Source organism: Somniosus microcephalus, chromosome 5 (assembly GCF_052327205.1).
Source record: "Somniosus microcephalus isolate GS21.2 chromosome 5, FLI_Smic_1.0, whole genome shotgun sequence".
NCBI lineage: Eukaryota > Metazoa > Chordata > Chondrichthyes > Squaliformes > Somniosidae > Somniosus > Somniosus microcephalus.
The window spans coordinates 280,555,867-280,580,157 of NC_140991.1; the positions used below are offsets into that span (position 1 = coordinate 280,555,867).

Here is a 24,291-nt window from a genome sequence, read left to right on the forward strand (position 1 = left end):
GGAAATAAACTTGCAGGGCTACGGGGATAGAGCAGGGAATGAGACTGACTCGATTGCTCTACAGAGAGCCGGCCTGGACTCGATGGGCCGAATGGCCTCCTTCTGTGCCGTTATGACTCTATGACTAAGTAAGGAGTGTGATGGAACACTCTCCACTTGCCTGGATGAGAGCAGCTCCAACACTCAAGCAGCTTGACACCATCCAGGACAAAGCAGCCCGCTTGATTGGCACCCCATCCACCACCTTAAACATTCACTCCCTCCACCCCCGGCGTACCGTGGCTGCAGTGTACCATCTACAAGATGCACTGCAACAACTCACCAAGGCTTCTTTGGCAGCACCTCCCAAACCTGCGACCTCTTCCACCTAGAAGGACAAGGGCAGCAGGCGCATGGGAACACCACCACCTCCAAGTTCTCCTTCAGGTCACACACTATTCTGACTTAGAAGTATATCGCCGATCCTTCATCGTCGCTGGGTCAAAATCCTGGAACTCTCTACCTAATAGCACTGTGGGAGTACCTTCACCACATGGACTGCAGCGGTTCAAGAAGGCAGCTCACCACCACCTACTCAAGCGCAATTAGAGATGGTTAATAAATGCTGGCCTTGCCTGTGACGCCCACCTCCCATAAACAAATTAAAAAAAAAAACCTTCTTAAGCCCATCGAGGTCATCATCTGAGTCCTGTGCAGCAGAGCTCATGCACGAACTCGCCCTCTGGGGAGCTGGGACCCGAGCTACCCTTTCCCTCTGGCTTTGCTGCAGCCCACTCATGTCTGGTGCCTGGTGCCTCACTATGTGCAGATCCCGCCTATATACTACCCTGTAAATTCCACGCAGTGCCATTTTCTGAGCTGGTGTCTACGAGTGTCAGATGCAGTGATGGTGTGTGTAGTGTATGTGCCTTTAAGAGCCCCCTGTGTACTGTAATGCCGGTAATGGCCACTCGGGCTATATAAGCCTGTATATTGTGTTGTATCAGTTAGTTCCCCTCCAGACTTTGTTCAGTAAACACCTGTGAAACCAACTCCTGTCTTCAGTGTCTCTATTAACACGGACACAACAGTGGTGACGAATTGGAAACGGACTTACCTGCAATTCGGCAGCACTTCAAGGACATCGATTCCTCTGACGTCCAAAGTCGAAGAAAAGCAAGAAAAAGAAAAAGCTGTGGTTTCACCAGCTAGCCGAGCTGGTGGCAGGCACTGCAATAATCCTTCCTGGGCATCGGGCTGGGGCTCCAGCGGCTGGATCTGCAGCGAGGCCAAGTAGCGAAGGCGGAGGCAAGCAGTAACAGACGGGGAGGGAGCACTCGGGAGACGGCCGGCGCTGCAAGCAGGTCGGCGTTCAGACCTAGCAGAGAGAGTCCGGCGGGAACGAGTCTCCACCTGTAAATAATTTTTTTTTTTTAAAACCGCGGAAAACAGCGTTGTCATCGGCAGCAGCGGCGGGGAAGCGCCATATCTTTTCTGCAGAAAAGAAAGAAAAGCGCGGGAAGCGCCATTTTTTTTCCAGGATGTCTAAGGCTAGCAATATTGATGCTTTTGATAACGATATAGAGGATTGGACCACATATGTGGAAAGAGTGGAGGTATATTGCACCGCAAATGGAATAGAAAATGAAAAAAAAGCGTCAGTACTTCTAAATCTAATGGGCGCAAAGACATACGGGCTGTTACGAAACTTAATCACTCCAGCCAAACCAAAGGACAAGAATTTTAAAGAAATTGTTGATACCCTACAGGAGCACTTAAACCCAACACCGCTGCTGATAGTGGAACGATTCAAATTCTTCAAGAGGAATCAACACAAGAATGAAAGTAACGCTGATTACCTCACCGAATTAAGAAAGCTATCAAAGCACTGCCAATTCGGGGCAGGACTAGCAGATTATCTTCGAGACAAATTCGTCTGCGGTCTCCTAAGTGAAGGAACACAGAAAAGGCTGCTTACTGAGAAAGATTTAACACTGGACAAGGCTTTCAGTATGGCTGTATCATACGAAGCAGCCGCAAGAGGAGCTGCAGAGATACAACAAAAGACACAGGACTTCGGCACCCATGAAATGACACAGGGTTTCGAGAGATGTTATCGCTGCGGCAGATCCACCCATGACCAGAGGGACTGCTGGTTCAAGGACAAAGCATGCAGGCAATGCGGAAAGATTGGACACATTGCACGGGTATGCCGATCTGGACAAAAAAAATCCACGGACAGGAAAAAAAAAATCAATAAAGAAAAGTACAGAAAGGTACAAATGATGACGGACAGTAGCTCCGAAGACCAGAAGAGCGATAGCGACTCCGAAAACAAGAGACTAAGCTGTCTCAAATTACATAATGTAATTGCCAAAGAAGATTACCAGACCATTTGGATTACCCTCACGATAGCAGGGTCCCCAGTTAAAATGGAGCTAGATACAGGATCAGCTCTGACCGTCATAAATCGACGGGATTACGAGCGGCTATTTCCGCATAGACCTTTAAAAGACACATCCATTATCTTGAAAACATATACGGGGCAGAAAGTATACCCCAAAGGAAAAATAAGGGTGCCTGTTGTATACAACGGCAAGGAAATACAAAAGTTGTATTTATACGTTCTACAAGATGGTGGTCCACTGCTGTTGGGACGTGAATGGATCAGGAAAATACGTTTAGACTTGCACTCCATTCAGGCACTGACGGTGACCAGTAAGGAAAAAAATGATGATGACGTCATACCTGAACGATTAAAAGACATCTTGGCCAACGCCAAAGAAGTGTTTCAAGAGAAACTAGGAACCTTGAAAGGCATCACCGCCTCAATAAAAGTGGAAGATGCGGCAATTCCCAAGTTTTTTAAGGCAAGACCGGTGCCATACACAATTCGTCCAGCAGTCGAGGCAGAGCTGGAGAATTTGGAAAAGGCAGGCGTATTATCCAAAATAGATAGGAGCGAGTGGGCAACACCCATCGTCCCAGTCATAAAGAAAACATTGAATAATGATAAATCTGAAGAACAGAGAAAAATTCGCATCTGTGGAGACTTCAAGGTGACTGTAAACCCGGTCCTTCACATGGTACAGTATCCTCTTCCGAGGATAGAAGATATTTTCGCCTCACTATCCAGAGGGAAACGTTTCACCAAAATTGACGGCACAGGCATATCTACAGATGGAGGTTGAAGAGGCCTCTAAAAAGTATCTCACGATAAAAACACACAAAGGCCTGTACCAGTACAATCGACTGGTTTTCGGAGTAGCATCCGCTCCAGCTATCTGGCAAAGAGCTATGGAGCAAGTCCTGCAAGGGATTCCGGGGACTCAATGCTACCTAGACGACATCCTTGTAACAGGAGAAAATGACAACGAGCACCGTGCCAATTTGGAGCAGGTGCTCACTAGGCTGAGAGAACGGGGCCTACGAGCAAATCGCCCCAAGTGCGAATTTTTCCAGAATCAAATATCATATTGTGGCCACATAATTAATAAGGAAGGGTTGCATAAGTCACCTGAAAAAATTGAAGCGGTCATAAAAGCCCCAGCACCTGAAAATGTTTCACAATTAAGGTCGTTCCTGGGATTAATAAATTACTATCATAAATTTTTACCGAACTTATCAACTCTTCTGCACCCTCTTAATGAACTGCTACAAACAGAAGTAATTTGGAAATGGAGCGAAGACTGTAAACGTGCCTTCCATAAATGCAAAGGCTTGATCATGTCCAGGGAAGTGTTGGCTCATTACAACCCATCACTGCCAATCAGACTGGCGTGCGATGCATCCCCTTACGGCGTGGGAGCGGTATTATCGCATAGATTCCCTGATGGCTCAGAACGGCCGATAGCTTTTGCGTCACGCTCATTAAACTCAACTGAGCGTAACTATGCCCAGATCGACAGGGAGGCACTCAGCCTGGTGTGGGGGGTGAAGAAATTCAACCATTACCTACACAGACAAAAATGTACCTTGTTGACTGACCATCAAACCCTCGTCTCCATATTCAACCCTAAAAAGGGCATTCCCATTATGACAGCGCAAAGGCTACAGAGGTGGTCCCTTTTCCTAGGAGCACACCAATATGACATAGAGTACAAAAGAACAAAACAGCATGGGAATGCTGACGGGTTATTGCGCCTACCGTTGCCAACGGTGGAAGAGGCGCCTACAGTGGACCCAGTGGAGATATTCCACTCGACCATAGTGGAATGTCTACCGGTGACAAATTCTACCATTGAAAAGGAAACGCGAAATGACCCGACTCTCTCACGAGTCTACGATTTAACGGTGAAGAGATGGCCAGCATATGGCGAACCACTGTTGCCAGCATTCTCGCAAAGAAGAGAACAGCTGTCAGTGTGCCGAGGAACCTTGATGTGTGGATCCAGAGTGGTGATTCCACCCAAACTCAAGGATAGAGTGCTAAAGGAGCTTCACTAGGGGCATCTGGGTGGAGTGAAAATGAAGAACTTAGCCAGAGCGTTTGTGTGGTGGTCAGGTATCGATGGAGACAGCGAAGAAATGACCAAGAGCTGTCTAGGATGCCAGAAGGTCCAAAACGCCCCACCACAAGCCCCTCTACATCCATGGGAGTGGCCCTCATCTCCATGGCAAAGGGTACATATCGACTTTGCTGGTCCATCTATGGACTCAATGTTCTTAATCGCGGTGGATGCACACTCCAAGTGGCCGGAGGTAATAAAGATGTCCTCCACCACCACGGAAAAAACCATCACAGTATTAAGGACCATATTCGCCAGGAATGGGCTGCCTGAACAGATCTGTTCTGATAATGGACCGCAATTTGTATCCGAAGAATTCAGGAAGTTCTTAAAAAACAATGGGGTTAAGCACTACACGTCCGCCCCATACCATCCCGCCACCAATGGATTGGCTGAAAGGTTTGTCCAGACCTTCAAGAAGGCCATAAAGGCCATGGGTAATGAAGACATAAAACTTCAGCATAAGGTGGATAACTTCTTGTTTGCATACAGGAATGCAACACATATGGTTAGAAACCAAACTCCCGCCATGATGTTCTTCAATAGAAGCCTAAGATGCCGGCTGGATTTGATCAAGCCAAACATCAGAAGGGACGTGGAGAACCGGCAATTTCAAGGCATGAATGAAAGGCCAACTAGAACCTTCCAGATAGGTCAACAAGTTTTGGCCCGGGACTACCGTACCGAGAAATGGCAGCCTGGAACTATCTGCACACGACTAGGACCGCTGATGTATACCGTGGACATTGGAGAAAGCATAATAAGGCGCCATGCTGACCAAATCATAGAGTCATCCGAAAAGGGACAACCTACACCACAACTCTATACGCCTAATGATGAAGTAGAGATACCCATAGTATCTACCTCCGATCCGGTGATACTGGAACCCGATGAACCCGACACTGGCATTCAAGCCGAATCAGCCTTACCAAAAGAACCTACTACACCACCAGAAACTACTACACCACCGAGGCGTTATCCGGACCGAGTCAGGAAGCCTCCAGAGAGACTGACTTATAATTGATTAACTGCAGCAATGTGTAGATTATTTTTCTTGTAACATGTAATTAATGATTACTTAAAATATTATGTACTGGTTGGCTAAAAGGGGAGGGATTGTAGTGTATGTGCCTTTAAGAGCCCCCTGTGTACTGTAATGCCGGTAATGGCCACTCGGGCTATATAAGCCTGTATATTGTGTTGTATCACTTAGTTCCCCTCCAGACTTTGTTCAGTAAACACCTGTGAAACCAACTCCTGTCTTCAGTGTCTCTATTAACACACGGACACAACTTCTTCTCTTCCATCATTCTCCTCCAGAACTTCAGGGACATGCTGGCCTGCTGTCAGTTCTTGTGTATCTGAAAGCAGGACAGCACAAAGATCGGGTTGTGGTGAGTGGAGGGGCGGAAAGCAAGATTCCGTGCATACACCATCAGCAGCTTGTACGTGAGAAGAGATTGTGTGATGAGGGCGAAGTGGAATGTGAGAAGAAGGATTAGGTATGACCATACCATCATTATCAGCAATGGCTTCAATTTCTCCCGTTGCCACGGCCTCCATCACTGCCCCTCCAATTATGTCGAGGACCGATTCCTCCAGGTCGGTGAGGTTCTGTATAATGGCTTGGCCACCTCCCGTACGCCACTGCTCCCTCCTGTTCTGTGCCACCTTTGCCTGCAAGAGAGAGGGAAGTGTGTCAGTGAGTGTAGTGCAATGTGTTTGGGTGATGTGCCTGGCATAGTTGAATAGCTGTCAGTGTGTGTATGATGTGGGTGTGCATGTTGCGGCAGTGGTAAGATTGTGAGGTGAAGTGAAGCCATGATTGTGAGGTATGGGCGGTGATAGCTAGAGATTGTTGGTAGGTGAGGGATGGGGATGTGGTGCATTGAGCAGTGTGTGAGGCTTGTGGTGTGGTTGGTGGGATATGGCATTTGCTGAAGCCTTCACTCACCTTGACCTGCCGTGTGATGTCAATGAACTTTTTTCAGTATTGGATCCATGTCCTTAGGAGCACAGTGCTGGCCGTGACGGATTTAGATATCTCCTCCCAGAGTCTTCTGCAAGTGGCCTTCGATAGCTTCCTGCCACCCTGCGGGAACAGGAGAGCCCGCCTTCTTTGAACGGCCACGACCAAGGCCTCCAATGCAGCATCCGAGAACCTTTGTGCAAGCTCCCTTGGTTGCTGAGCCATGTCTTCATCTAGACTGACAATAAGGTGCTGCTGCAACAAAGCACCTCCCCTTTAATTAGTGCAGAGAGCCTAGGCCAAACATTACTGGCCATTAGACTGCACCCGATATTGGCCCCCCGTTGAGCACGAAGTCAATCAGCAGCGCGTTTAGTGCTGAGATCAGTGCTCCAATCATTATAATGAGCAGGGAGCACAAATTTTAACGGGCAGAGGCAAATAACGCTGGCCCGTGACACCGCCCGCTTTCAGGTCTAATCCAATTTCTAGGCCAAAGTTCACACAGTAGGCATATTTATCATTCAAAGAATATTATGGGCTCAGATCTTCATTTCATGACTAAGGGGGGCAAATTGAATGGTAAGGCCCACCACTGCATTCCCTCCCCGAGCTAGATGTTTTTCCCCTGCCAGGATTGCCACTGGCTACCCTTTCCTTGCCACCAAATGCAAATGCAAGCAGTGGGTGGAGCCGTGGGTTCCGGGAAGATTTTACAGCCATTTACACCTGTCACTGCCACTCCTCTGGACCATCTGGAGAAAAGTGATGGTAGGCTATGGAGCAGCAGCAATAAAGCCCTAAATTCTTTGAATGAATGGTGGGAGTCTGAGAGAGACTTCTCCCCCTTTAACTGGGCCCAAAGCTGTACATTTTTAGGCTTTGGTCTTGGCCACAGCCTAAAAAAAAATTTGCTTTCTTTTCGGGTCTTTTCATCCCCTATTAGTCTCCAGCTATCTCTTCTGGTGACACAACACTGCTGGGATTTTGTGCCTCAGGAGGAAGTGGGTTCTGCCTCATCGCTACCCGATCATAAAGAGAGGAATCCAGCCCCAGCGATCAATAGCAATGTCTTGCATATAGGATACATTTTGTCCTTTACCCTTCGGGTGACACAGTTAGATGCCATACTTAAGTACTCACACATGCCTATATGCAAATATTCTGTCACACTTTTACCTGACCAACTCAAGTTTCATATTCTGAAAACAGTGACAAATCACTACTAAAGAGGTAGGCAATACATCAGTTGAATGCAGGAAAAGCAGATATCTGAAATAATCAATAAATGGGCAGTCAGCAAAAGCTATCATTTTAAAAGATGAACCAATGAAAATTGAGCAAAATGCTTTTTAACAATATTTTCAGTTGTCATCTTGGTGTCTCCACTAAGCTATGAATTACTACTAGAAATAAGGTTTATGACCTAAAAGACATTAAAAAAAACAAGATTTACAGGAAAATTATTAAACTTGCTATATACAATAGTTTTTCTGTGTTTTGAAATGCCTCCTTTGGAGGCCTATGCCTGTCTTGAGAAGCTTTAGTGATAAGTTCATGGAGGTTCCCAGGACTATCACTTTCAGCTGAAGAGACGCAACAAGGTAGCATCTGTGACTACAATTCTCAGATTTTTTATGATTGACAGTAAGATTAGCCATTCATAGAGTAAGCCTGGACTTTATTTGTAAGCCTTATCCATCCTTTCCAAGTGATGGAAATTACATACAGCACAAAGACAGTAATCCATTTTTAAGGCTTTGAAGGTAAAAAAAAATCATACCGTATAAAGCAAGAATTTTTGAAATTTTGTGAGGTAACTTCTGACTGGAATTATTTACCTATTCTAGAAATCATGTATTTATTATTGTGCCATAGACAGAGTCCTCCCATTCTCTCAGTCACTTTGCTTACCCTCTCTCAGACATAACGGCCCAGAACTTGGTGTCGGGGGCTTGCCGCGCGTGCAAGCCCCCGATGTGCGCTCACCCTGCGCGCCGACATCTGAAACCTGGCCCGCAGTGGATTTCCTTTCAGTGGCCAGGTTCTGATGTCGGCGCGCTGTGCTAACCTGACCCAGCGGCGTAGTTAGTGCGATGTGCCGGCTGGGATCAGGTGAGCACTGTTCAGCCAATCAGGAGAGGGGAAACTTCATTCATAAGTTTGAGAGTAAGAACTGTCAAACTCATGAGAAGTACTGCACCCCAAAACACTACTTAAACTTTAAATAAAATTTAAAAAAACATCCCAATCATTAAATTAAGTATAAATAAGTTTAAAAAAAAAATTTAAACAATAATTTTTTTTTTTGAAAAAAATAAATTTTTAATAAAAAGGGTCTAAAACTAAACTTACCTTATTGTAGATTCTTTAAAATAATAAACCTGTGGAAATTTTTTTTCTAAATTGCACTAAAACACCACTTACCTGTAAAAATAAATACTTACGTGTGCTTTTTACAAGACCGGAGGCCTTTAGACATGCGCAAATCCCCCAAAACAGAGGAAATCCAAGACGCACGCGCTGCCCCCTACAGCGCACGCACTAGCCTCTTCACCTCTTGGGTTAGAGGAGAGGAAATGCCGGTTTTCAGCGCATGCGCTGTGCATGCTGAAAACCGGCATTTCCTCCGGCCAGACGCGTGAGTACCCCTTCCGTACTCACGTGTTTGGGGAGGAATTTCTGCCCCAACATTTTGGTTTTTACTCCCAGTGGCTGCAGGAAATCGGTGGAGTCCTTCTTTAAATTGGGCTCTGACGACATCATTGGGGCTCGACTACTATTTTCACAAAATGCCTGTGTGGAGAAGCCATTGTGGCTTTTCCGCCAGGCCAACTTATCGGGAAGAGAAGTTGGGGCCAGGAGAGGGCAAAAAGGTAAATGATTTTACTGAGTGCTCCTCTGGGCTTCAGTATGAAAATGTAGGCCTCCCCTACCCAAAGCTTCGACCCCTCCCCCCCACCCCGATGGCAATGCCCCCCTGAACCTCCCTCCTGGCATCTTACCATAGTGCCAGGGGGCCATTCATTCGGCCTGTGGCAGTGGCCTCCTGCCCCTCGTTTCCAGGTTGCCTCACATTTGCATGCAGTAAGCGAGAGACAGTGCGACTAGCAGTTTCAGTATTTGGGCAGATGCCGTTAATTGGGAACTGGGACAGATATAGGACATGATTATGAATGCGGGGCAGCTTGGATTGTTCAGCTGACATTCTCTTCAATGACCTGCTGCCGAATAGCTCTGGCTGTAGGCAACTGTTGGACCCCTTCCGCTTACTTTCCATTTTGTATGTCACCAGTGTCCTCTGCCTCATCATGCTGAAGGCAGTCATCTAATGGTGGCTCCATATGTTCTGCTTGTTGGAGAGCAAAGTTAATGCACAATCATACAGCACAGTTTGGCTGTATTGCAGGAAGCCACCAGACCAGTCCAGGCATCTGAATTGCTGTTTGATGACATCAATGGTCTGTGTGATGTGAGCTTGGATTCCTAAGAGTTGCTGTAAGCCAGGTGTGCAGGGGATAGCCAATGTGTCCAGACAGCCAGCTATTAATGTGCTATGCAGGGGCAAATAGTGGAGAAATCGATGACTAGCGCAATATAAACATGTCTAGGTAGCTGCTGGGAAAGTGGGCATAGATCTGTATGATGTGCTGCTAGTCATTACAGCTCTGTTTACTCCTTCCTCCAAGAGTGAGATTCCTTGAAGTACCCCCAATTATAACTGCAATGCCAGAAGCCCCTATACAGTTCAGAGTCTACAATAGTAACTATAAGAACTTGTAATAACTTTTAAGGTCAACTGTAAGCTAATAAAAGGAAAAAGTCTTGAAAAGCGCAATATAGCTTTACCTGAGAGCAGCTGAGAATCCCTTTAAATACTGTTTGAAATGCCACCTCAGAATTTGTACCACTCAGGCAGTAAAGATTTGGAAATTGCATTGGTATCATAATGATGTCACATGACCTTGATTTGCATTTATTCACGAGGCTCCTGTCTGTTTCAGATGGCCACTTCTAGTGGAATTTTGAACGGGGCCCCATCTGCCCAGATAATGGTGGTTTTACATTACCAGGGCACAGGCATTTCGAGGCTTTCTTCTTAATAAGGATTTTCTTATTAATAAGAAATTCCCTTTATAAGCACTTTTCATATTTCCTTTTTTGGGCCCTACTGAGCCACACACCATCCCCAGCCAAGAGTGTAAATTGGCACCCTGCTTGCAAACCTCTTCTAGTCTTGCTCTGAAAACACTTGTTTATAAGTGTGTAATAATAGCAGACCTGGTTAATTCCTTCCAGCTTTTTCCTTTCTCTTTGAGGGGAAGCACTTGATCTCTGCTCAGTACTTCCTCAGAATGGAACTGTTAAGAATGGTAACTCACAGCTTGTAGAATTCTGGGCACAGAGCTTGTGTCCTTCCAATCCATAGTACAATGCATTAGGTCTTCAGTCCACTGAATAACTGCACCACGCAAACAACCAATTATTCAATTTGCATCAATGAAAAGATCCAAACCTAACCAGATATTTTCTTATTGCTGTAACAGAAAATTATGGAAAAAAAAGATGAAGAGAAACCAATGCAAAAGATTGTTGAAGAAAAACCAGAACAGGTAAGAGGAACATTGAAATAAGGGGTAAAAATTAATAACTTTCTTTTGAAACAGGTACTGTGCTAAAAAGTTACCTATGAAAAGGAATCTTGTCCAATATGCAGCTCACATTTTCATTTTAGTTTGAACCCTTTATTGTACCAGTTAACTCAGTCCTTTCTAATTCTTTTATCGGAGGCTAAGATCGATTTGGGGGTTATAATGATGTCATCAAACCCCAACATTTCAACATTAATCAGGCCCCTGCTTACCTGTGCCAGACAGCGTTGACACTTCCAAATTCCTGGGAGTTAATATGGCAGATTCGGGATCGCATTGTACATAAGAACATAAGATGTAGGAGCAGGAGTAGGTCATTTGACCCCACGAGCCTGCTCCGCCATTCAATAAGATCATGGCTGATCTGATCTTGGCCTCAGCTCCACTTCCCTGCCCGCTCCCCGTAACCCTTGACTCCCTTATCATTCAAAAATCTGTCTATCTCCACCTTAAATATATTCAATGACCCAGCCTCCACAGCTCTCTGGGGAAGAGAATCCCAAAGATTCACGACCCTCTGAGAGAAGAAATTCCTCCTAATTTCCGATTTAAATGGGTGCCCCCTTATTCTGAAAATATGCCCCCTAGTTCTAGATTCCCCCATGAGGGGAAGCATCCTCTCTGCATCTACCCTGTCAAGCCCCTTCAGAATCTTATATGTTTCAATAAGATCCCCTCTCATTCTTCTAAACTCCAATGAGTATAGGCCCAACCTGCTCAACCTTTCTTCATAAGATAACCCCTTCATCTCCAGAATCAACCTTGTGAACCTTCTCTGAACTGTCTCCAATGTAAGTATATCCTTCCTTAAATAAGGAGACCAAAACTGTACGCAGCACTCCAGGTGTGCTCTCACCAACGCCCTGTACAGTTATAACAGGACTTCGCTACTTTTATACTCCATTCCCTTTGCAATAAAGGCCAACATTCCATTTGCCTTCCTAATTACTTGCTGTACCTACATGCTAACTTTTTGTGATTCATGAACAAGGACCCCCAGATCCCTCTGTATCTCAGCATTTTGTAATCTCTCCCCATTTAAATAATAATTTGCTTTTTTATTTTTCATACCAAAGTGGATAACCTTGCATTTTCCCACATTAAACTCCATCTGCCAGATTTTTGCCCACTCACTTAGCCTATCTATATCCCTTTGAGATTCTTTGCGTCCTCCACACAATTTGCTTTCCCAGCTATCTTTGTATCATCAGCAAATTTGGCTACATTACACTCAGTCCCTTCATCCAAGTCATTAATATAGATTGTAAATAGTTGAGGCCCCAGCACTGATCCCTGCGGCACCCCACTAGTTATCGTTTGCCAACCTGAAAAAGACCCATTTATCCCAACTCTTGTTTTCTGTTAGTTAGCCAATCCTCTATCCATGCTAATATATTACCCCTAACCCTGTGGGCTCTTATCTTGTGTAGTAACCTTTTATGTAGCACCTTATCGAATGCCATCTGGAAATCCAAATACACAACATCTACTGGTTCCCCTTTATCCACCCTGCTCGTTACACCCTCAAAGAACTCCAGCAAATTTGTCAAACATGATTTCCCTTTCATAAAACCATGCTGACTCTGCTTTTATGATTTTCTAAATGTCCTATCACTTCCTTAATGATGGATTCCAGCATTTTCCCAATGACAGATGTTAGGCTAACTGGTCGATAGTTGCCTACTTTCTGTCTCCCTCCTTTCTTAAATAGGGGCATTACATTTGCGATGTTCCAGTCTGCTGGGACCTCTCCAGAATCCAGGGAATTTTGGTAGATTACAACCAATGCATCCACTATCTCTGCAGCCACCTCTTTTAAGACTCTAGGATGTACGCCATCGGGTCGAGGGGGCGTCCACCTTTAGTCCCATTAGTTTGCCTAGTACTTTCTAGTGATAGTGATTGTTTTAAGTGCCTCCCCCCCCACCCCAATAGCCCCTTGATTATCCATTACTGGGATGTTTTTAGTGTCTTCTACCGTGAAGACCGATACAAAATATTTGTTCAAGGTCGCCGCCATTTCCCTGTTTCCCATTATTAATTCCCCAGACTCATCCTCTAGGGGACCAACGTTTACTTTAGCTACTCTCTTCCTTTTTATATACCTGTAGAAGTTCTTACTGTCTGTTTTTATATTTCTTGCTAGCTTACTCTCATAAGCTATCTTCTCTCACTTTATCATTTTTTTAGTTGTTCTTTGCTGCTTTTTAAAAATTTCCGAATCCTCTGGCTTTCCACTATTCTTCGCAACATTGTATGCTTTTACCGCCTGACCGCCATTTTAAACCCCCGCCCACACTTCATGCTGCCTGGGCAGGGTTAAAATCGGTGTTATTTTCTTCACTATTTAGCAATTGCCCTACCCTAGTCATTTTTGATACAATTCACAGATAGTATAAGACAGTTACGATAAGGATCTTTTTAAAATGGCATTGGCCTGTTTGGCATAGTAGCATCAGCATCGGTGTTCATAGAAGGTTGAGTGTTGGCTTGCCGTTGTCTTCTTTCAATCATTGAATTCTTGATTTCGCTCCTGTTACCCTCGGTGGAAGCCAACTGCTTCTTCCCTGGCCTACTTTTGCATACCTCATTGTGACCCGCTTTCAGAGCAGATTTTGCAAAGCCAGGAAGCAGGTCGCCATTGAGTATATATGATAATTGAGGATATCAAGTTTTAAAAGAAGGAATACTTAGAGACAGACAAGTACATTGAAAGTTTCGTCTTGCCAGAAATAATTTAAACTTAACTGTTTTAAAATCGGTGTTGCTATGCAGATAAAGAAAAATCAGGCCCCTTCGGCTGAACAGTCGAAGCGACAGAATGGATTCTACCACATTCATGAGTATTTAGAAGAGAGTAAATGGATAGCTAATGCAATGCACACAGGGAAGCCCCTTTCCTTGTGCCTGAAAGAACTGGTAAGAGCAAAAAATTAGAACAGTGCTAAAATGACATAACAAGTTTGCAAGCATAAATACATTTTTGGGGAACTGTTTATAAAATTCACCTTTTTATCTGAAGCAAATAAAATGCATACTGGAACTTATTAACTTGTGAAGTATTGCACTATGAAAAGAATGCACTGTGATCTAGAATAACGGTGTACAATATTTGTGTAAAAGTTAGTTTATCTGCTCATTATATGTTTGAAATTAATTCACTAAAATCATCCTTTTAGGTAAGTGTGTAAGAAATCACTTCTGTAATTTGTTGTGAATGTAAATCTGTATTTAACACTGATAACAATAATGTCTGCTTTACAGAGCTGACATTCAATATATCACATGAATTCAGATAAAAGCCTAGGGCCCTAAAATACCTTGGTCCCTGATACACAGGTGGAAGTGTTGTGGGGCAGGACTTCTAGCTGCTCATATCCAAGGACTGCTTATCCCGTCAGAAATCCAGCTACTTTGCATAATGCTGGTTGGGCCGAGGACACAAGTCCCACCAGCAGCAGGTCAGATATGCCAGAGGGGGGGGGGGGGGGGGGGATGGGGGTGCTGCATGAAGTTTGAGGTGGAAAAGGAATGGGGTACAGCGGGGCCACAACTTACTTATTTAAATGGCTGCAACAGTTTCAAGAGGTAAGTAGATTGTGGTAAGAGGGAATACAGTGGCAGTTGCAGGAGGAGGAAAAGGGGCAACATTAAATTTTTCTAAGGCTGGTGTTGAAGTTCTGCTGTCAGAAAGGAGAGACGCTATTGTTAGAATAGGTGGGAAGAAGCCATCAAAGGCAGCAGCACTGGTCATATGTAAGGAGGCGGCTATGGCTATGAGTGGCACTTCAATAACCCAAGGACCTCTTAACAGTGTCAGAAGAAGTTTAATGACTTAACAAGATCAATAAAGGTAAGTGAGCACAGGAAAGCACACTGACCAACAAAGTAGCAAATTACTAATTATGTCCAGTATTCAAGCTGTGCCATTTAGGGTATGACATGGGGTGCTAACAGGGCGTAAAGGGCTTATCGCTCAGTGGTGGGGGGGGGGGGTGCGGTGTCAACGCGAAAAAAGCGCGTCCAGAGATATTCGGCGGGGCGTTGCTGAGGTGCTACCCGATAGCGGCGCACCCTACCGGTAGCGCCCCGGGCCGTGGTGCCACCGGCGATGATGTAATCGCCGTGCGCCATGATCCCTTAGCACCCCGCCATGTTCCCTTACTGCCCTGCGGCAGAAATTCGGCTTTGCCCCGCGAGGCTGCAGCAGGTGATGTCAGCGCTAGCCTTGCAGGTCGTGAACCGGGCCGACCTCCGCTTGCGGGGCGGTATTTAAAGGGGAGGTGCGGCTGTGACCCGCGCCGCCATTTTCTTTTTTTGGTGGACCATGGCACCATGCCGCCCTGGTGGCCTAGTGTAGATCATTGGAGGCCCTGCAGAGTGTGAGTGTGCAGTGGCCCTCCCCTTTAACTGAAGGGGAGGGGCATTGAAACGCTGCAGCGCTCCGGCATTGCCTCGGTTACCGCCCCACCAGGAAGTGGAGTGCCTAACTTTGCGCTCCACTTCCTGCGCGGGGCGGTAAGCCGAATTTAGCGGCCGGGGTGGTACTTCTGCGCAGGTCGCTAAATGTCCGGCCTTAACACAGTTACAAATAGTGTAGATGAGGAACTGACTTGAATTAGGACTCCAATCATTTTTTTGAGCAATGAGCAGAAATTTTGCGTGCAGTCTAATGCATTAGCGCCTGGCGCTAATTCTCCAACTTTTCTACTGACACCGCCCATTCCTTGGCTATAACAATTTTCTAGCCAGTAGGAGGCACCATTCATGTTTTCAAGCCAAACCCCTGTGATCTAGTCAAATTTCAGGTTTGACATAGAAGGGTAAGCTAGCCATCGGGGTTCCACCAACTGAATTTATAGGCCAAGCAGGAATGGCAGCAGAATCCCTTTTGTGTATTGAGCCACCATTGAAGGGCAGGGCCAGCACCATGTGGTTTTAGCCACAGAAGCCCTCAGGGACCTGGTACTACATACCCATCCACTATCCAGCCCACAGAGGAATTGAGTGGATGACCAGCTACATTTATTTGCAACCAAACGGAGAAGAGATCAACAGCAATACTTGGGCCAGTAGGAGGCACCATTCATGTTTTCAAGCCAAACCTCTGTGATCTAGTCAAATTGTTTAAGGGACCTTCAGTTGGCCTTGAAAGATTGAAAGGCTAGCAGATAATATAAAAGGTAATACAGCTTTTATAAGCATATAAATCTAATTGTGGAGGATAAAGATTAAATAAATATTTTGCGTTAGTTTTTACAAATGATGGCAGAAGTGATAATATATAAATTACATAGAATTACTTAGAATGTACAGCACAGAAACAGGTAATTCAGTCCAATTGGTCCATGCTGGTGTTTATGCTCCACCCGAGCTCCTCCCAGCCCTCTTCATCTAACCCTATCAACATAACCTTCTAAGTGTACTGGAGTGGTATGTCAAAAACTGTTAGAAATAACTATAGAAAAGAAATTGGTTATAAATAAAAGACGTGAAATCAAGGTGGATAAGTCACTAGGTTTTGATAATATGCACCCTAGGCCATTGAAGGAAGTCAGAAAGGAAATAGCAGAGATACTGACTACAATTTTTCAATTCTGCTTAGACATGCAACTTGTGCTGTGAGATTGTAGGGTATCCATTGTACCACTTTGTTCAAGAAGGAAGAGAAGTATAATCTGATTAACTATAAACCAGTTATTCTAACACAAATTGTGGGGTGAATTCTTAGAATCCATAATTTGAGATAAAATTAGTGAACATTTAGAAATGCATGTTTGAATGGATTTTCAGAAGGAATTCAATACAATGGCTGGAATTTTCTTTCCCTGGGCGGGTCGGGTGCGGGCGGTTGGCGTGGCCCGTTCTTGCTTCCATCCCAGAAATCGACTTTGCGCTAATGGGGCCTATTTAGCCCGCCCTGCTTGATACCCGGCATTATTACATGGTGCAGATCTGATGACGTCATCGATGACGTATTTCCAGCCGGGATATTTAAAGGAGCCAGGGCCACATTGCATTTGAAGGTTCATCTAGGAGTGTGCAGTCACTGCACTGAAGGTTTTGATTGTTCCAAACACTTGGAAACATGACGGCACAGAGGCAGAGGGCTGCACCCAGGTTCTCTGATGACTCCCTCCATATGCTTGTGGAGGGAGTCAGAGCACGCAGGGATGTCCTCTTCCCTTCAAATGGGTGGAAGAAACCTCCCCAGGAGACAAAAAGAGCCTGGCTCCAAACTGCAGAGGAGGTGAACAGCAGGGATGTGGTCAGGAGGACCTGGGTGCAGTGCTGCAAACATTTCAATGATCTCATTAGATCAGGAAAGGTGAGTACAAAACCACACTCAGCTTCATCCTGCTGTGTCTCTCATCACATCCAGATCACTCTGCCTTCCCAACCCTATTCCTGCAAATCCTTACTCACACCCACATACCTTGCACGTCCACCCATCCCTCTCTATCTACATTATCATATCCCCATCTTACTAGCCAGCCCTCACACTCACCCTCATCCTAACGCAATCATACCAACTAACAACTCACAAAGAGGCCATTTGGCATTGCCACCCCACTCCATCACAGTCTCCCTCTAAAGATGTAACCCATCCATTCCTTACGTTCTCATTCAACCTTCTCTTTTTCTCCTCCTTGCAGGAAAAGAGAGCCTACAATAAGAGGGAGAAAACTGGAGGTGGGTCTTCATCATTTGCCACCCTCACAACAGCATAGGAGACTGCGTCAGAAGTATTGGGAGTCGCCGAGCAGCTGGAGGTGGGAGACGGAGAGAGGGGATCATCTCCGCAACCTGGTGGCAGAATTACATATCATACAGTTACATGGCATACATCAGTCACTCATATGGGGACTGATGTCAGCAGCCACTGAATGGTCATCATGTGCATAATGGTATCTGGACCCATTCTTCATATGACATATCTAACTCATCTCTACTGTCTCACAGGTCCATCAAGAGCATAGAAACATAGAAGATAGGAGCAGGAGTAGGCCATTCGGCCCTTCGAATCTGCTCCGCCATTTGAGATCATGGCTGATCATCCAAATTCAGTACCCTGTCCCTGCCTTCTCCCCATATCCCTTGATCCCTTTAGCCTTAAGAAATATATCCAACTCTTTCTTGAATATATTTAATGAACTGGCCTCCACCGCCCTCTGTGGCAGAGAATTCCACAGGTTCACCACTCTCTGGGTGAAGAAATTCCTCCTCATTTCAGTCCTAAATGGCTTACTCCTTATCCTTAAACTATGACCCCTGGTTCTGGACTCCCCGGCCATCAGAAACATCCTTCCTGCATCTAGTCTGTCCAGGCCTGACAGAATTTTATAGGTTTCGATGAGATCCCCTCTCAATCTTCTAAACTCCAGTGAGTATAAGCCCAATCGACACAATCTCTTCTCATACGTCATTCCTGCCATCCCAGGTATCAGCCTGGTGAATCTTTGCTGCACTCCCTCCATGGCAAGAACGTCCTTCCTCAGATAAGGTGACCAAAACTGCACACAATACTCAAGGTGCGGTCTCACCAAGGCCCTGTACAACTGCAGCAAGTCATCCTTGCTCCTGTACTCGAACCCTCTTGCTACGAAGGCCAACATACCATTTGCCTTCTTAACCATCTGCTACACCTGCATGCTTACTTTCAGCGACTGGTGCACAAGAACACCCAGGTCTCTTTGCACTTCCCCTTCTCCCAATCTATTGCCATTCAAAAAATAATCTGCCTTCCTGTTTTTGCCACCAAAGTGGATAACCTCACATTTATCCACATTATAGTGCATTTGCCATGTTTCTGCCCAATCACCCAACCTGTCCAAATCGTACTGGAGTTTCACGACATCCTCCTCACAGCATACCCTCCCACCCAGCTTTGTGTCGTCTGCAAATTTGGAGATATTACATCCAATTCCCTCGTCCAGATCATTAATATATATTGTGAACAGCTGGGGCCCTAGGACCGATCCTTGCGGTACCCCACTAGTCACTGCCTGCCACTCGGAAAATGACCCGTTTATTCCAACTCTTTGCTTTCTGTCCGCCAACCAGTTCTCTATCCAAGTCAATACCTTGCCCCCAATCCCATGTGCCTTAATTTTGCACGCTAATCTCTTATGCGGGACCTTATCGAAAGCCTTCTGAAAGTCCAAATACACCACATCCACTGGTTCTCCCTTATCTATTTTACCAGTTACATCCTCAAAAAATTCCAGTAGATTAGTCAAGCATGATTTACCTTTTGTAAATCCATGTTGACTTTGTCCGATCCTGTCACTGCTTTCCAAGTGCTCTGCTATTACATCTTTTATAATGGACTCTAGCATTTTCCCCACTACCGATGTCAGGCTTACCGGTCTATAATTCCCAGCTTTTTCTCTACCACCTTTTTTGAATAGTGGGGTAACATTAGCTACCCTCCAATCCATGGGTACTGTTCCAGAGTCTATGGAATTCTGGAAGATGACCAGCAATGCATCTACTATTTCTCGGGCCACTTCCTTAAGTACCCTAGGATGTAGATTATCAGGCCCTGGGGATTTATCGGCCTTCAGTCCCATCAATTTTCCTAACACCATTTCCCTACAAATACTGATTTCTTTCAGTTCCACCCTTTCATCAGACCCTATGTTCCCCAGCATCTCTGGGAGGTTATTTGTGTCCTCCTTTGTGAAGACAGAACCAAAATATGTATTTAGTTGGTCTGCCATTTCTTTGTTCCCCATTATAAATTCCCCTGATTCTGACTGCAAGGGACCTACGCTTGACTTCACCAATCTTTTTCTCTTCACATATCTATAAAAGCTTTTACAGTCAGTTTTTATGTTCCCTGAAAGCTTACTCTCATAATCTATTTTCCCCTTCTTAATTAATCCCTTTGTCCTCCTTTGTTGAATCCTAAACTGCTCCCAATCCTCAGGATTATTGCTTTTTCTGGCCAATCTATATGTCCTCTCCTTGGATCTTATGCTATCCCTAATTTCCCTTGTTAGCCATGGTTGAGTCACCTTTTTTGCTTTATTTTTATGCCAAACTGGGATGAACAAATTCTGTAGTTCATCCATTTGGTCTTTGAATGTTTGCCATTGCCTATCCACCGTCAACCCTTTGAGTGACATTCCCCAATCAATCCTACCCAACTCGCGCCTCAGGCCATCGTAGTTTCCTTTATTTAAATTGAGGACCCTAGTCTCTGAGTCAACTACTTCATTCTCCATCTTAATGAAGAATTCGATCATATTATGATCGCTTTGACCCAAGGGGCCTCGTACAACAAGATTGCTAATTAATCCTTTCTCATTACATAATACCCAGTCAAAGATGGCCTGATCTCTGGTTGGTTCCTTGACATATTGGTCCAGGAAACCATCCCGTAAACACTCCAGGAATTCCTCCTCCACAGTATTGTTACTAATTTGGTTAGCCCAATCTATATGTAGATTAAAGTCACCCATGATGACTGCTGTGCCCTTATTGCACGCTTCTTTAATTTCCCTTTTAATGCCATCCCCAACCTCCACTTACTGTTTGGAGGTCTATATACCACTGCCACTAACGTTTTCTTCCCCTTAGTATTTCTCAATTCTACCCATACAGATTCCACATCATCAGAGCTAATATCCTTCATTACAATTGTGTTAATCCCTTCTTTAACCAGTAATGCTACCCCACCTCCATTTCCTTTTTGCCTATCTTTCCTGAATATCGAATACCCCTGGATGTTGAGTTCCCAGCCTTGGCCATCCTTGAGCCACGTTTCCGTAATCCCAACCAAATCGTATTCGTTTACCTATATTTGCGCAGCCAATTCATCCACCTTATTACGAATGCTCCTCGCATTAGGACACAAAGCCTTCAGGCTTGTTTTTTTAACGCTCTTAGACCTATTAGAATTATTAATTACTGTGGCCATGTTTGATTTAAACCATTGATTTCTCTGACTGCCACTTTTGTTTTTCTCCTTCCTATCTTTTGCTTTTATCCTTGTTTCCCTTTCCTCTGTCTCCCTGCTCAGGTTCCCAACCCCCTGCCATTTTAGTTTAAACCCTCCCCCAGAGCACTAGCAAACACTCCCCCTAGGACATTGGTTCCAGCCCTGCCTGGTTTGAACTGGTCCCACCTCCCCCAGAACCGGTTCCAATGTCCCAGGAACTTGAATCCCTCCCCCTTGCACCATTCCTCTAGCCACGTATTCATCTGAAATATCCTTCTATTTCTACTCTGACTAGCACGTGGCACTGGTAGCAATCCTGAGATTACTACCTTTGAGGTCCTATTTTTTAATTTACCTCCTAACTCCCTATATTCCGCTTTTAGGACCTCATCCCGCTTTTTACCTATATCGTTGGTGCCTATATGCACCACGACAGCTGGCTGTTCACCCTCCCCTTCCAAGATGTTCTGCAGCCGCTCTGAGACATCCTTGACCCTTGCACCAGGGAGGCAACACACCATCCTGGAGTCTCGTTTGCGGCCACAGAAACGCCTATCTATTCCCCTTACAATAGAATCCCCTTGAACCTCCAGCCTCTGAGGGCGCAACGTCACCAGACATAAGAGCACCCAGCACCTCGGTGGGTCCCACGGGAGATAGAGTAGAGTTGTCACCTGATGTGTCACAAGTCAAAAGTGAGCAGGAGCAGATGGCAGATGGTGGAGACAGGGACAGCAGTGGAGACTCCTCACCGAAAGGCGCAGGACACTCCCAGCTCTGCTCAGCTGCATGCAGACGCCAAGCCTAGGGGGCCATCCAGAAAGAGGGTGTTCCTGGAGGTGCGGGAAGAAGTGCAGGGGGCCCTGACAGGTTTTGCGACTGCGATGTTTGCAAATGTTCAGAGAATGGAGGAGTCCACCTCCAGCATGAGCACCACCGTGTCGCAGGCAATGGCGACTGTAGGCTGTTCCATGGATAGGATGGCCACCTGCATGGAGCAGCTAATGCACCACTCACAGGAGCACATGGTCTCTATCAAGAATAGATGGCTATCTATGGAGAATAGATGGCCGATGTTCATAGACCTCCTGTCTAGAAGAGATGTAATTGTAGACGTGGGTCCTCATGGCCCCACTAATGTGCAGCAAGGTGCTCTCCAGCTCCTTGCTAGCAGGGAAGTGCAGGTGGCTCATGAGAGGGATCATGGTGAGAGGGGACGTAGAAGTGTGGGCTCCTCTCAAAGCACTTACACTTCTCCCCTGTTGCCACCCCCTCAGTCAGAGCCCCAGATGCCTCCTGGGACAGCGATGGCCAAGTCTGCCCCTGCACAGTCGCAGGAGGAGCAGACTTTGGCAGGGCCATCAGAGGCTGCAAAACCCTGAGGACGTCTGCCAAAAGTGCCTAAGCAGTCGCAGTAGGGAAGTGAGCAGGCTGCCTTTACCTCTGCTGAAACCTCAGGGGTAGCATCACGTAGAAGCATGCGTAAGAGAAAGATGACACACAAGTAGATTCACAAGGGTAGCAACTTGGGTGTTTTATTCAATGTTAATTGGCCAGAAATTCGGGTCGGAGGCTTCCCGCGGGTGCAAGCTCCCGACCTGCACTTACCTAGCGCGCCTGCCATTGTGTTGTGGGCCAGCGTGGGATTCCGATCCTGGGCCTCCTCCAGCTGCTGGCACGCAGTGCTTGCGTATCCCAGGGGCGCAGTTAGTTCGAAGCGTCCCCTGGGATCACGTGGGCCATGGAGAGCCAATCGTAGCAGGGAATCTCCATTCGTAAATTTGACAGGAAGACCAAAACCTAACTAAAACTTCAAATACATTTTTTTTTTAAATCACATTTTTAAAATAACTAAATTACATAAAATAACTATTTTAAACAATAATTAATGAAAAAATTAATTATAGTTTTTAACAGGGCTAAAAATAAACTTACCTTTCTTTAAAGTATTTAAAAATAATAAACCTGTGGAAAAAATGTTTTAATTTTACTTAATTCACCACTTACCTTGTTAAAAGCAGGCCTTGCGACTGTTTTTTTCATGCGCAGCTGCTAGAGACTTACCCTCCTGGAGAAACCTGTAAAAAAATCGGAAGTTCCAGGCGTATGCGCTGCCTCTATCAAGTTTCCGTTAACGTGATCTCAACCATTAAAATTTTTTATTTTCACCACTTTCCGGTCTTGGACAAATTGTTATGCACATTTGGAAGTGGCTTAGTGATTTCCAGTGAATGATTAGACATAACGGTACCTCCAGCAATGGTGGTCAGTGTGAAAGGAATGGCTTGGTCATTGTAGGGATCCTTTATGGTGTTGTTGTGGGGTGGTGCCAACCTGGTGCAGCATGCGGCAGTCATATTGGTGTACTGCGTAAAGTTAAGTAAATCTGGTCATGATGAGACCATCCCTGGCCTCCCAGGCAGCAATGTGCTCAGGTGCTTGTGGGATCTGGGCCGCAGGTTCTTCCAGCTTCTGCTCCTCCTCATCTTCCAGCTGCTGCTCCTTCTCTTCCTGTTCCTCCTCCTCTGAAGAGGCTGTGCGCACAGCACCTTGCTCCTCATGCAGCGCTAATCCTCGCTGCTGCGCTATGTTGTGCAGGGCACAGCAGACCACGACGATTCTAGAGACCCTAGCTGGTGCATACTGAAGGGCTGCTCCAGATCTGTCAAGGCATCTGAAGCGCAGTTTGAGCCTGCCTATTGTCTGCTCTAGGACACATCTGGATTTATTTATATATATCTCCTCAGCCTCAGTACTTTGCCTCCTCAAGGGTGTCATGAGTCACGTCATCAGTGGATAGTCCTTGTCTCCAAGCAGCTAGCTGAAAAGTCTGTTTGGAGGAGTGAAGAGCTGAGGGAGGGTGGACGGGCGAAGGTTTGCCTTTCCAGAAGACGGTTTAGCCACTGCCTTGCTCCTTGAGCTGGCCGTCCCCTACCCGCCGGGTCTCACTTAGGGCGGCGATGTCAATGTCGAAACGTCTGAGCTCCTGGGCAACGATAGAAGTACGGCGTTCCGGTCTGTCACTGTTGGGGTTGTCCATGAGGGTCCTGACGTTCCAGGCCCCAAACTTCATTTTAATGGGTGGAAGATGCCTGTGCGTGAATTCTTTTAACGTAGGGTGGCTGTTGCACACCAGCTACCACACGGGCTTGACAGAGCAAGGTCTTGGCCCAATGGCAAGGGGATCCAAGACGATTGGAGACCAGGCTCTGCTACAACGGCCTAGCACACACACAC

The 24,291-nt window shown here is 45.8% G+C and overlaps 1 protein-coding gene across 6 annotated transcripts in view; it reads left to right on the forward strand.

Annotated features, from left to right (window-relative positions):
• LOC147117761 (uncharacterized) overlaps positions 1 to 24,291 on the forward strand; it is a 292,045-nt gene that overhangs the window by 19,300 nt on the left and 248,454 nt on the right. For all 6 annotated transcript variants that reach the window (XM_085989014.1, XM_085989013.1, XM_085989012.1 and 3 more), the window contains exons 5-6: positions 11,004 to 11,069; positions 13,884 to 14,027. In XM_085989014.1, coding sequence (XP_085845140.1) covers positions 11,004 to 11,069; positions 13,884 to 14,027 — 210 coding nt within the window. The remainder of the gene's footprint in view (positions 1 to 11,003; positions 11,070 to 13,883; positions 14,028 to 24,291) is intronic.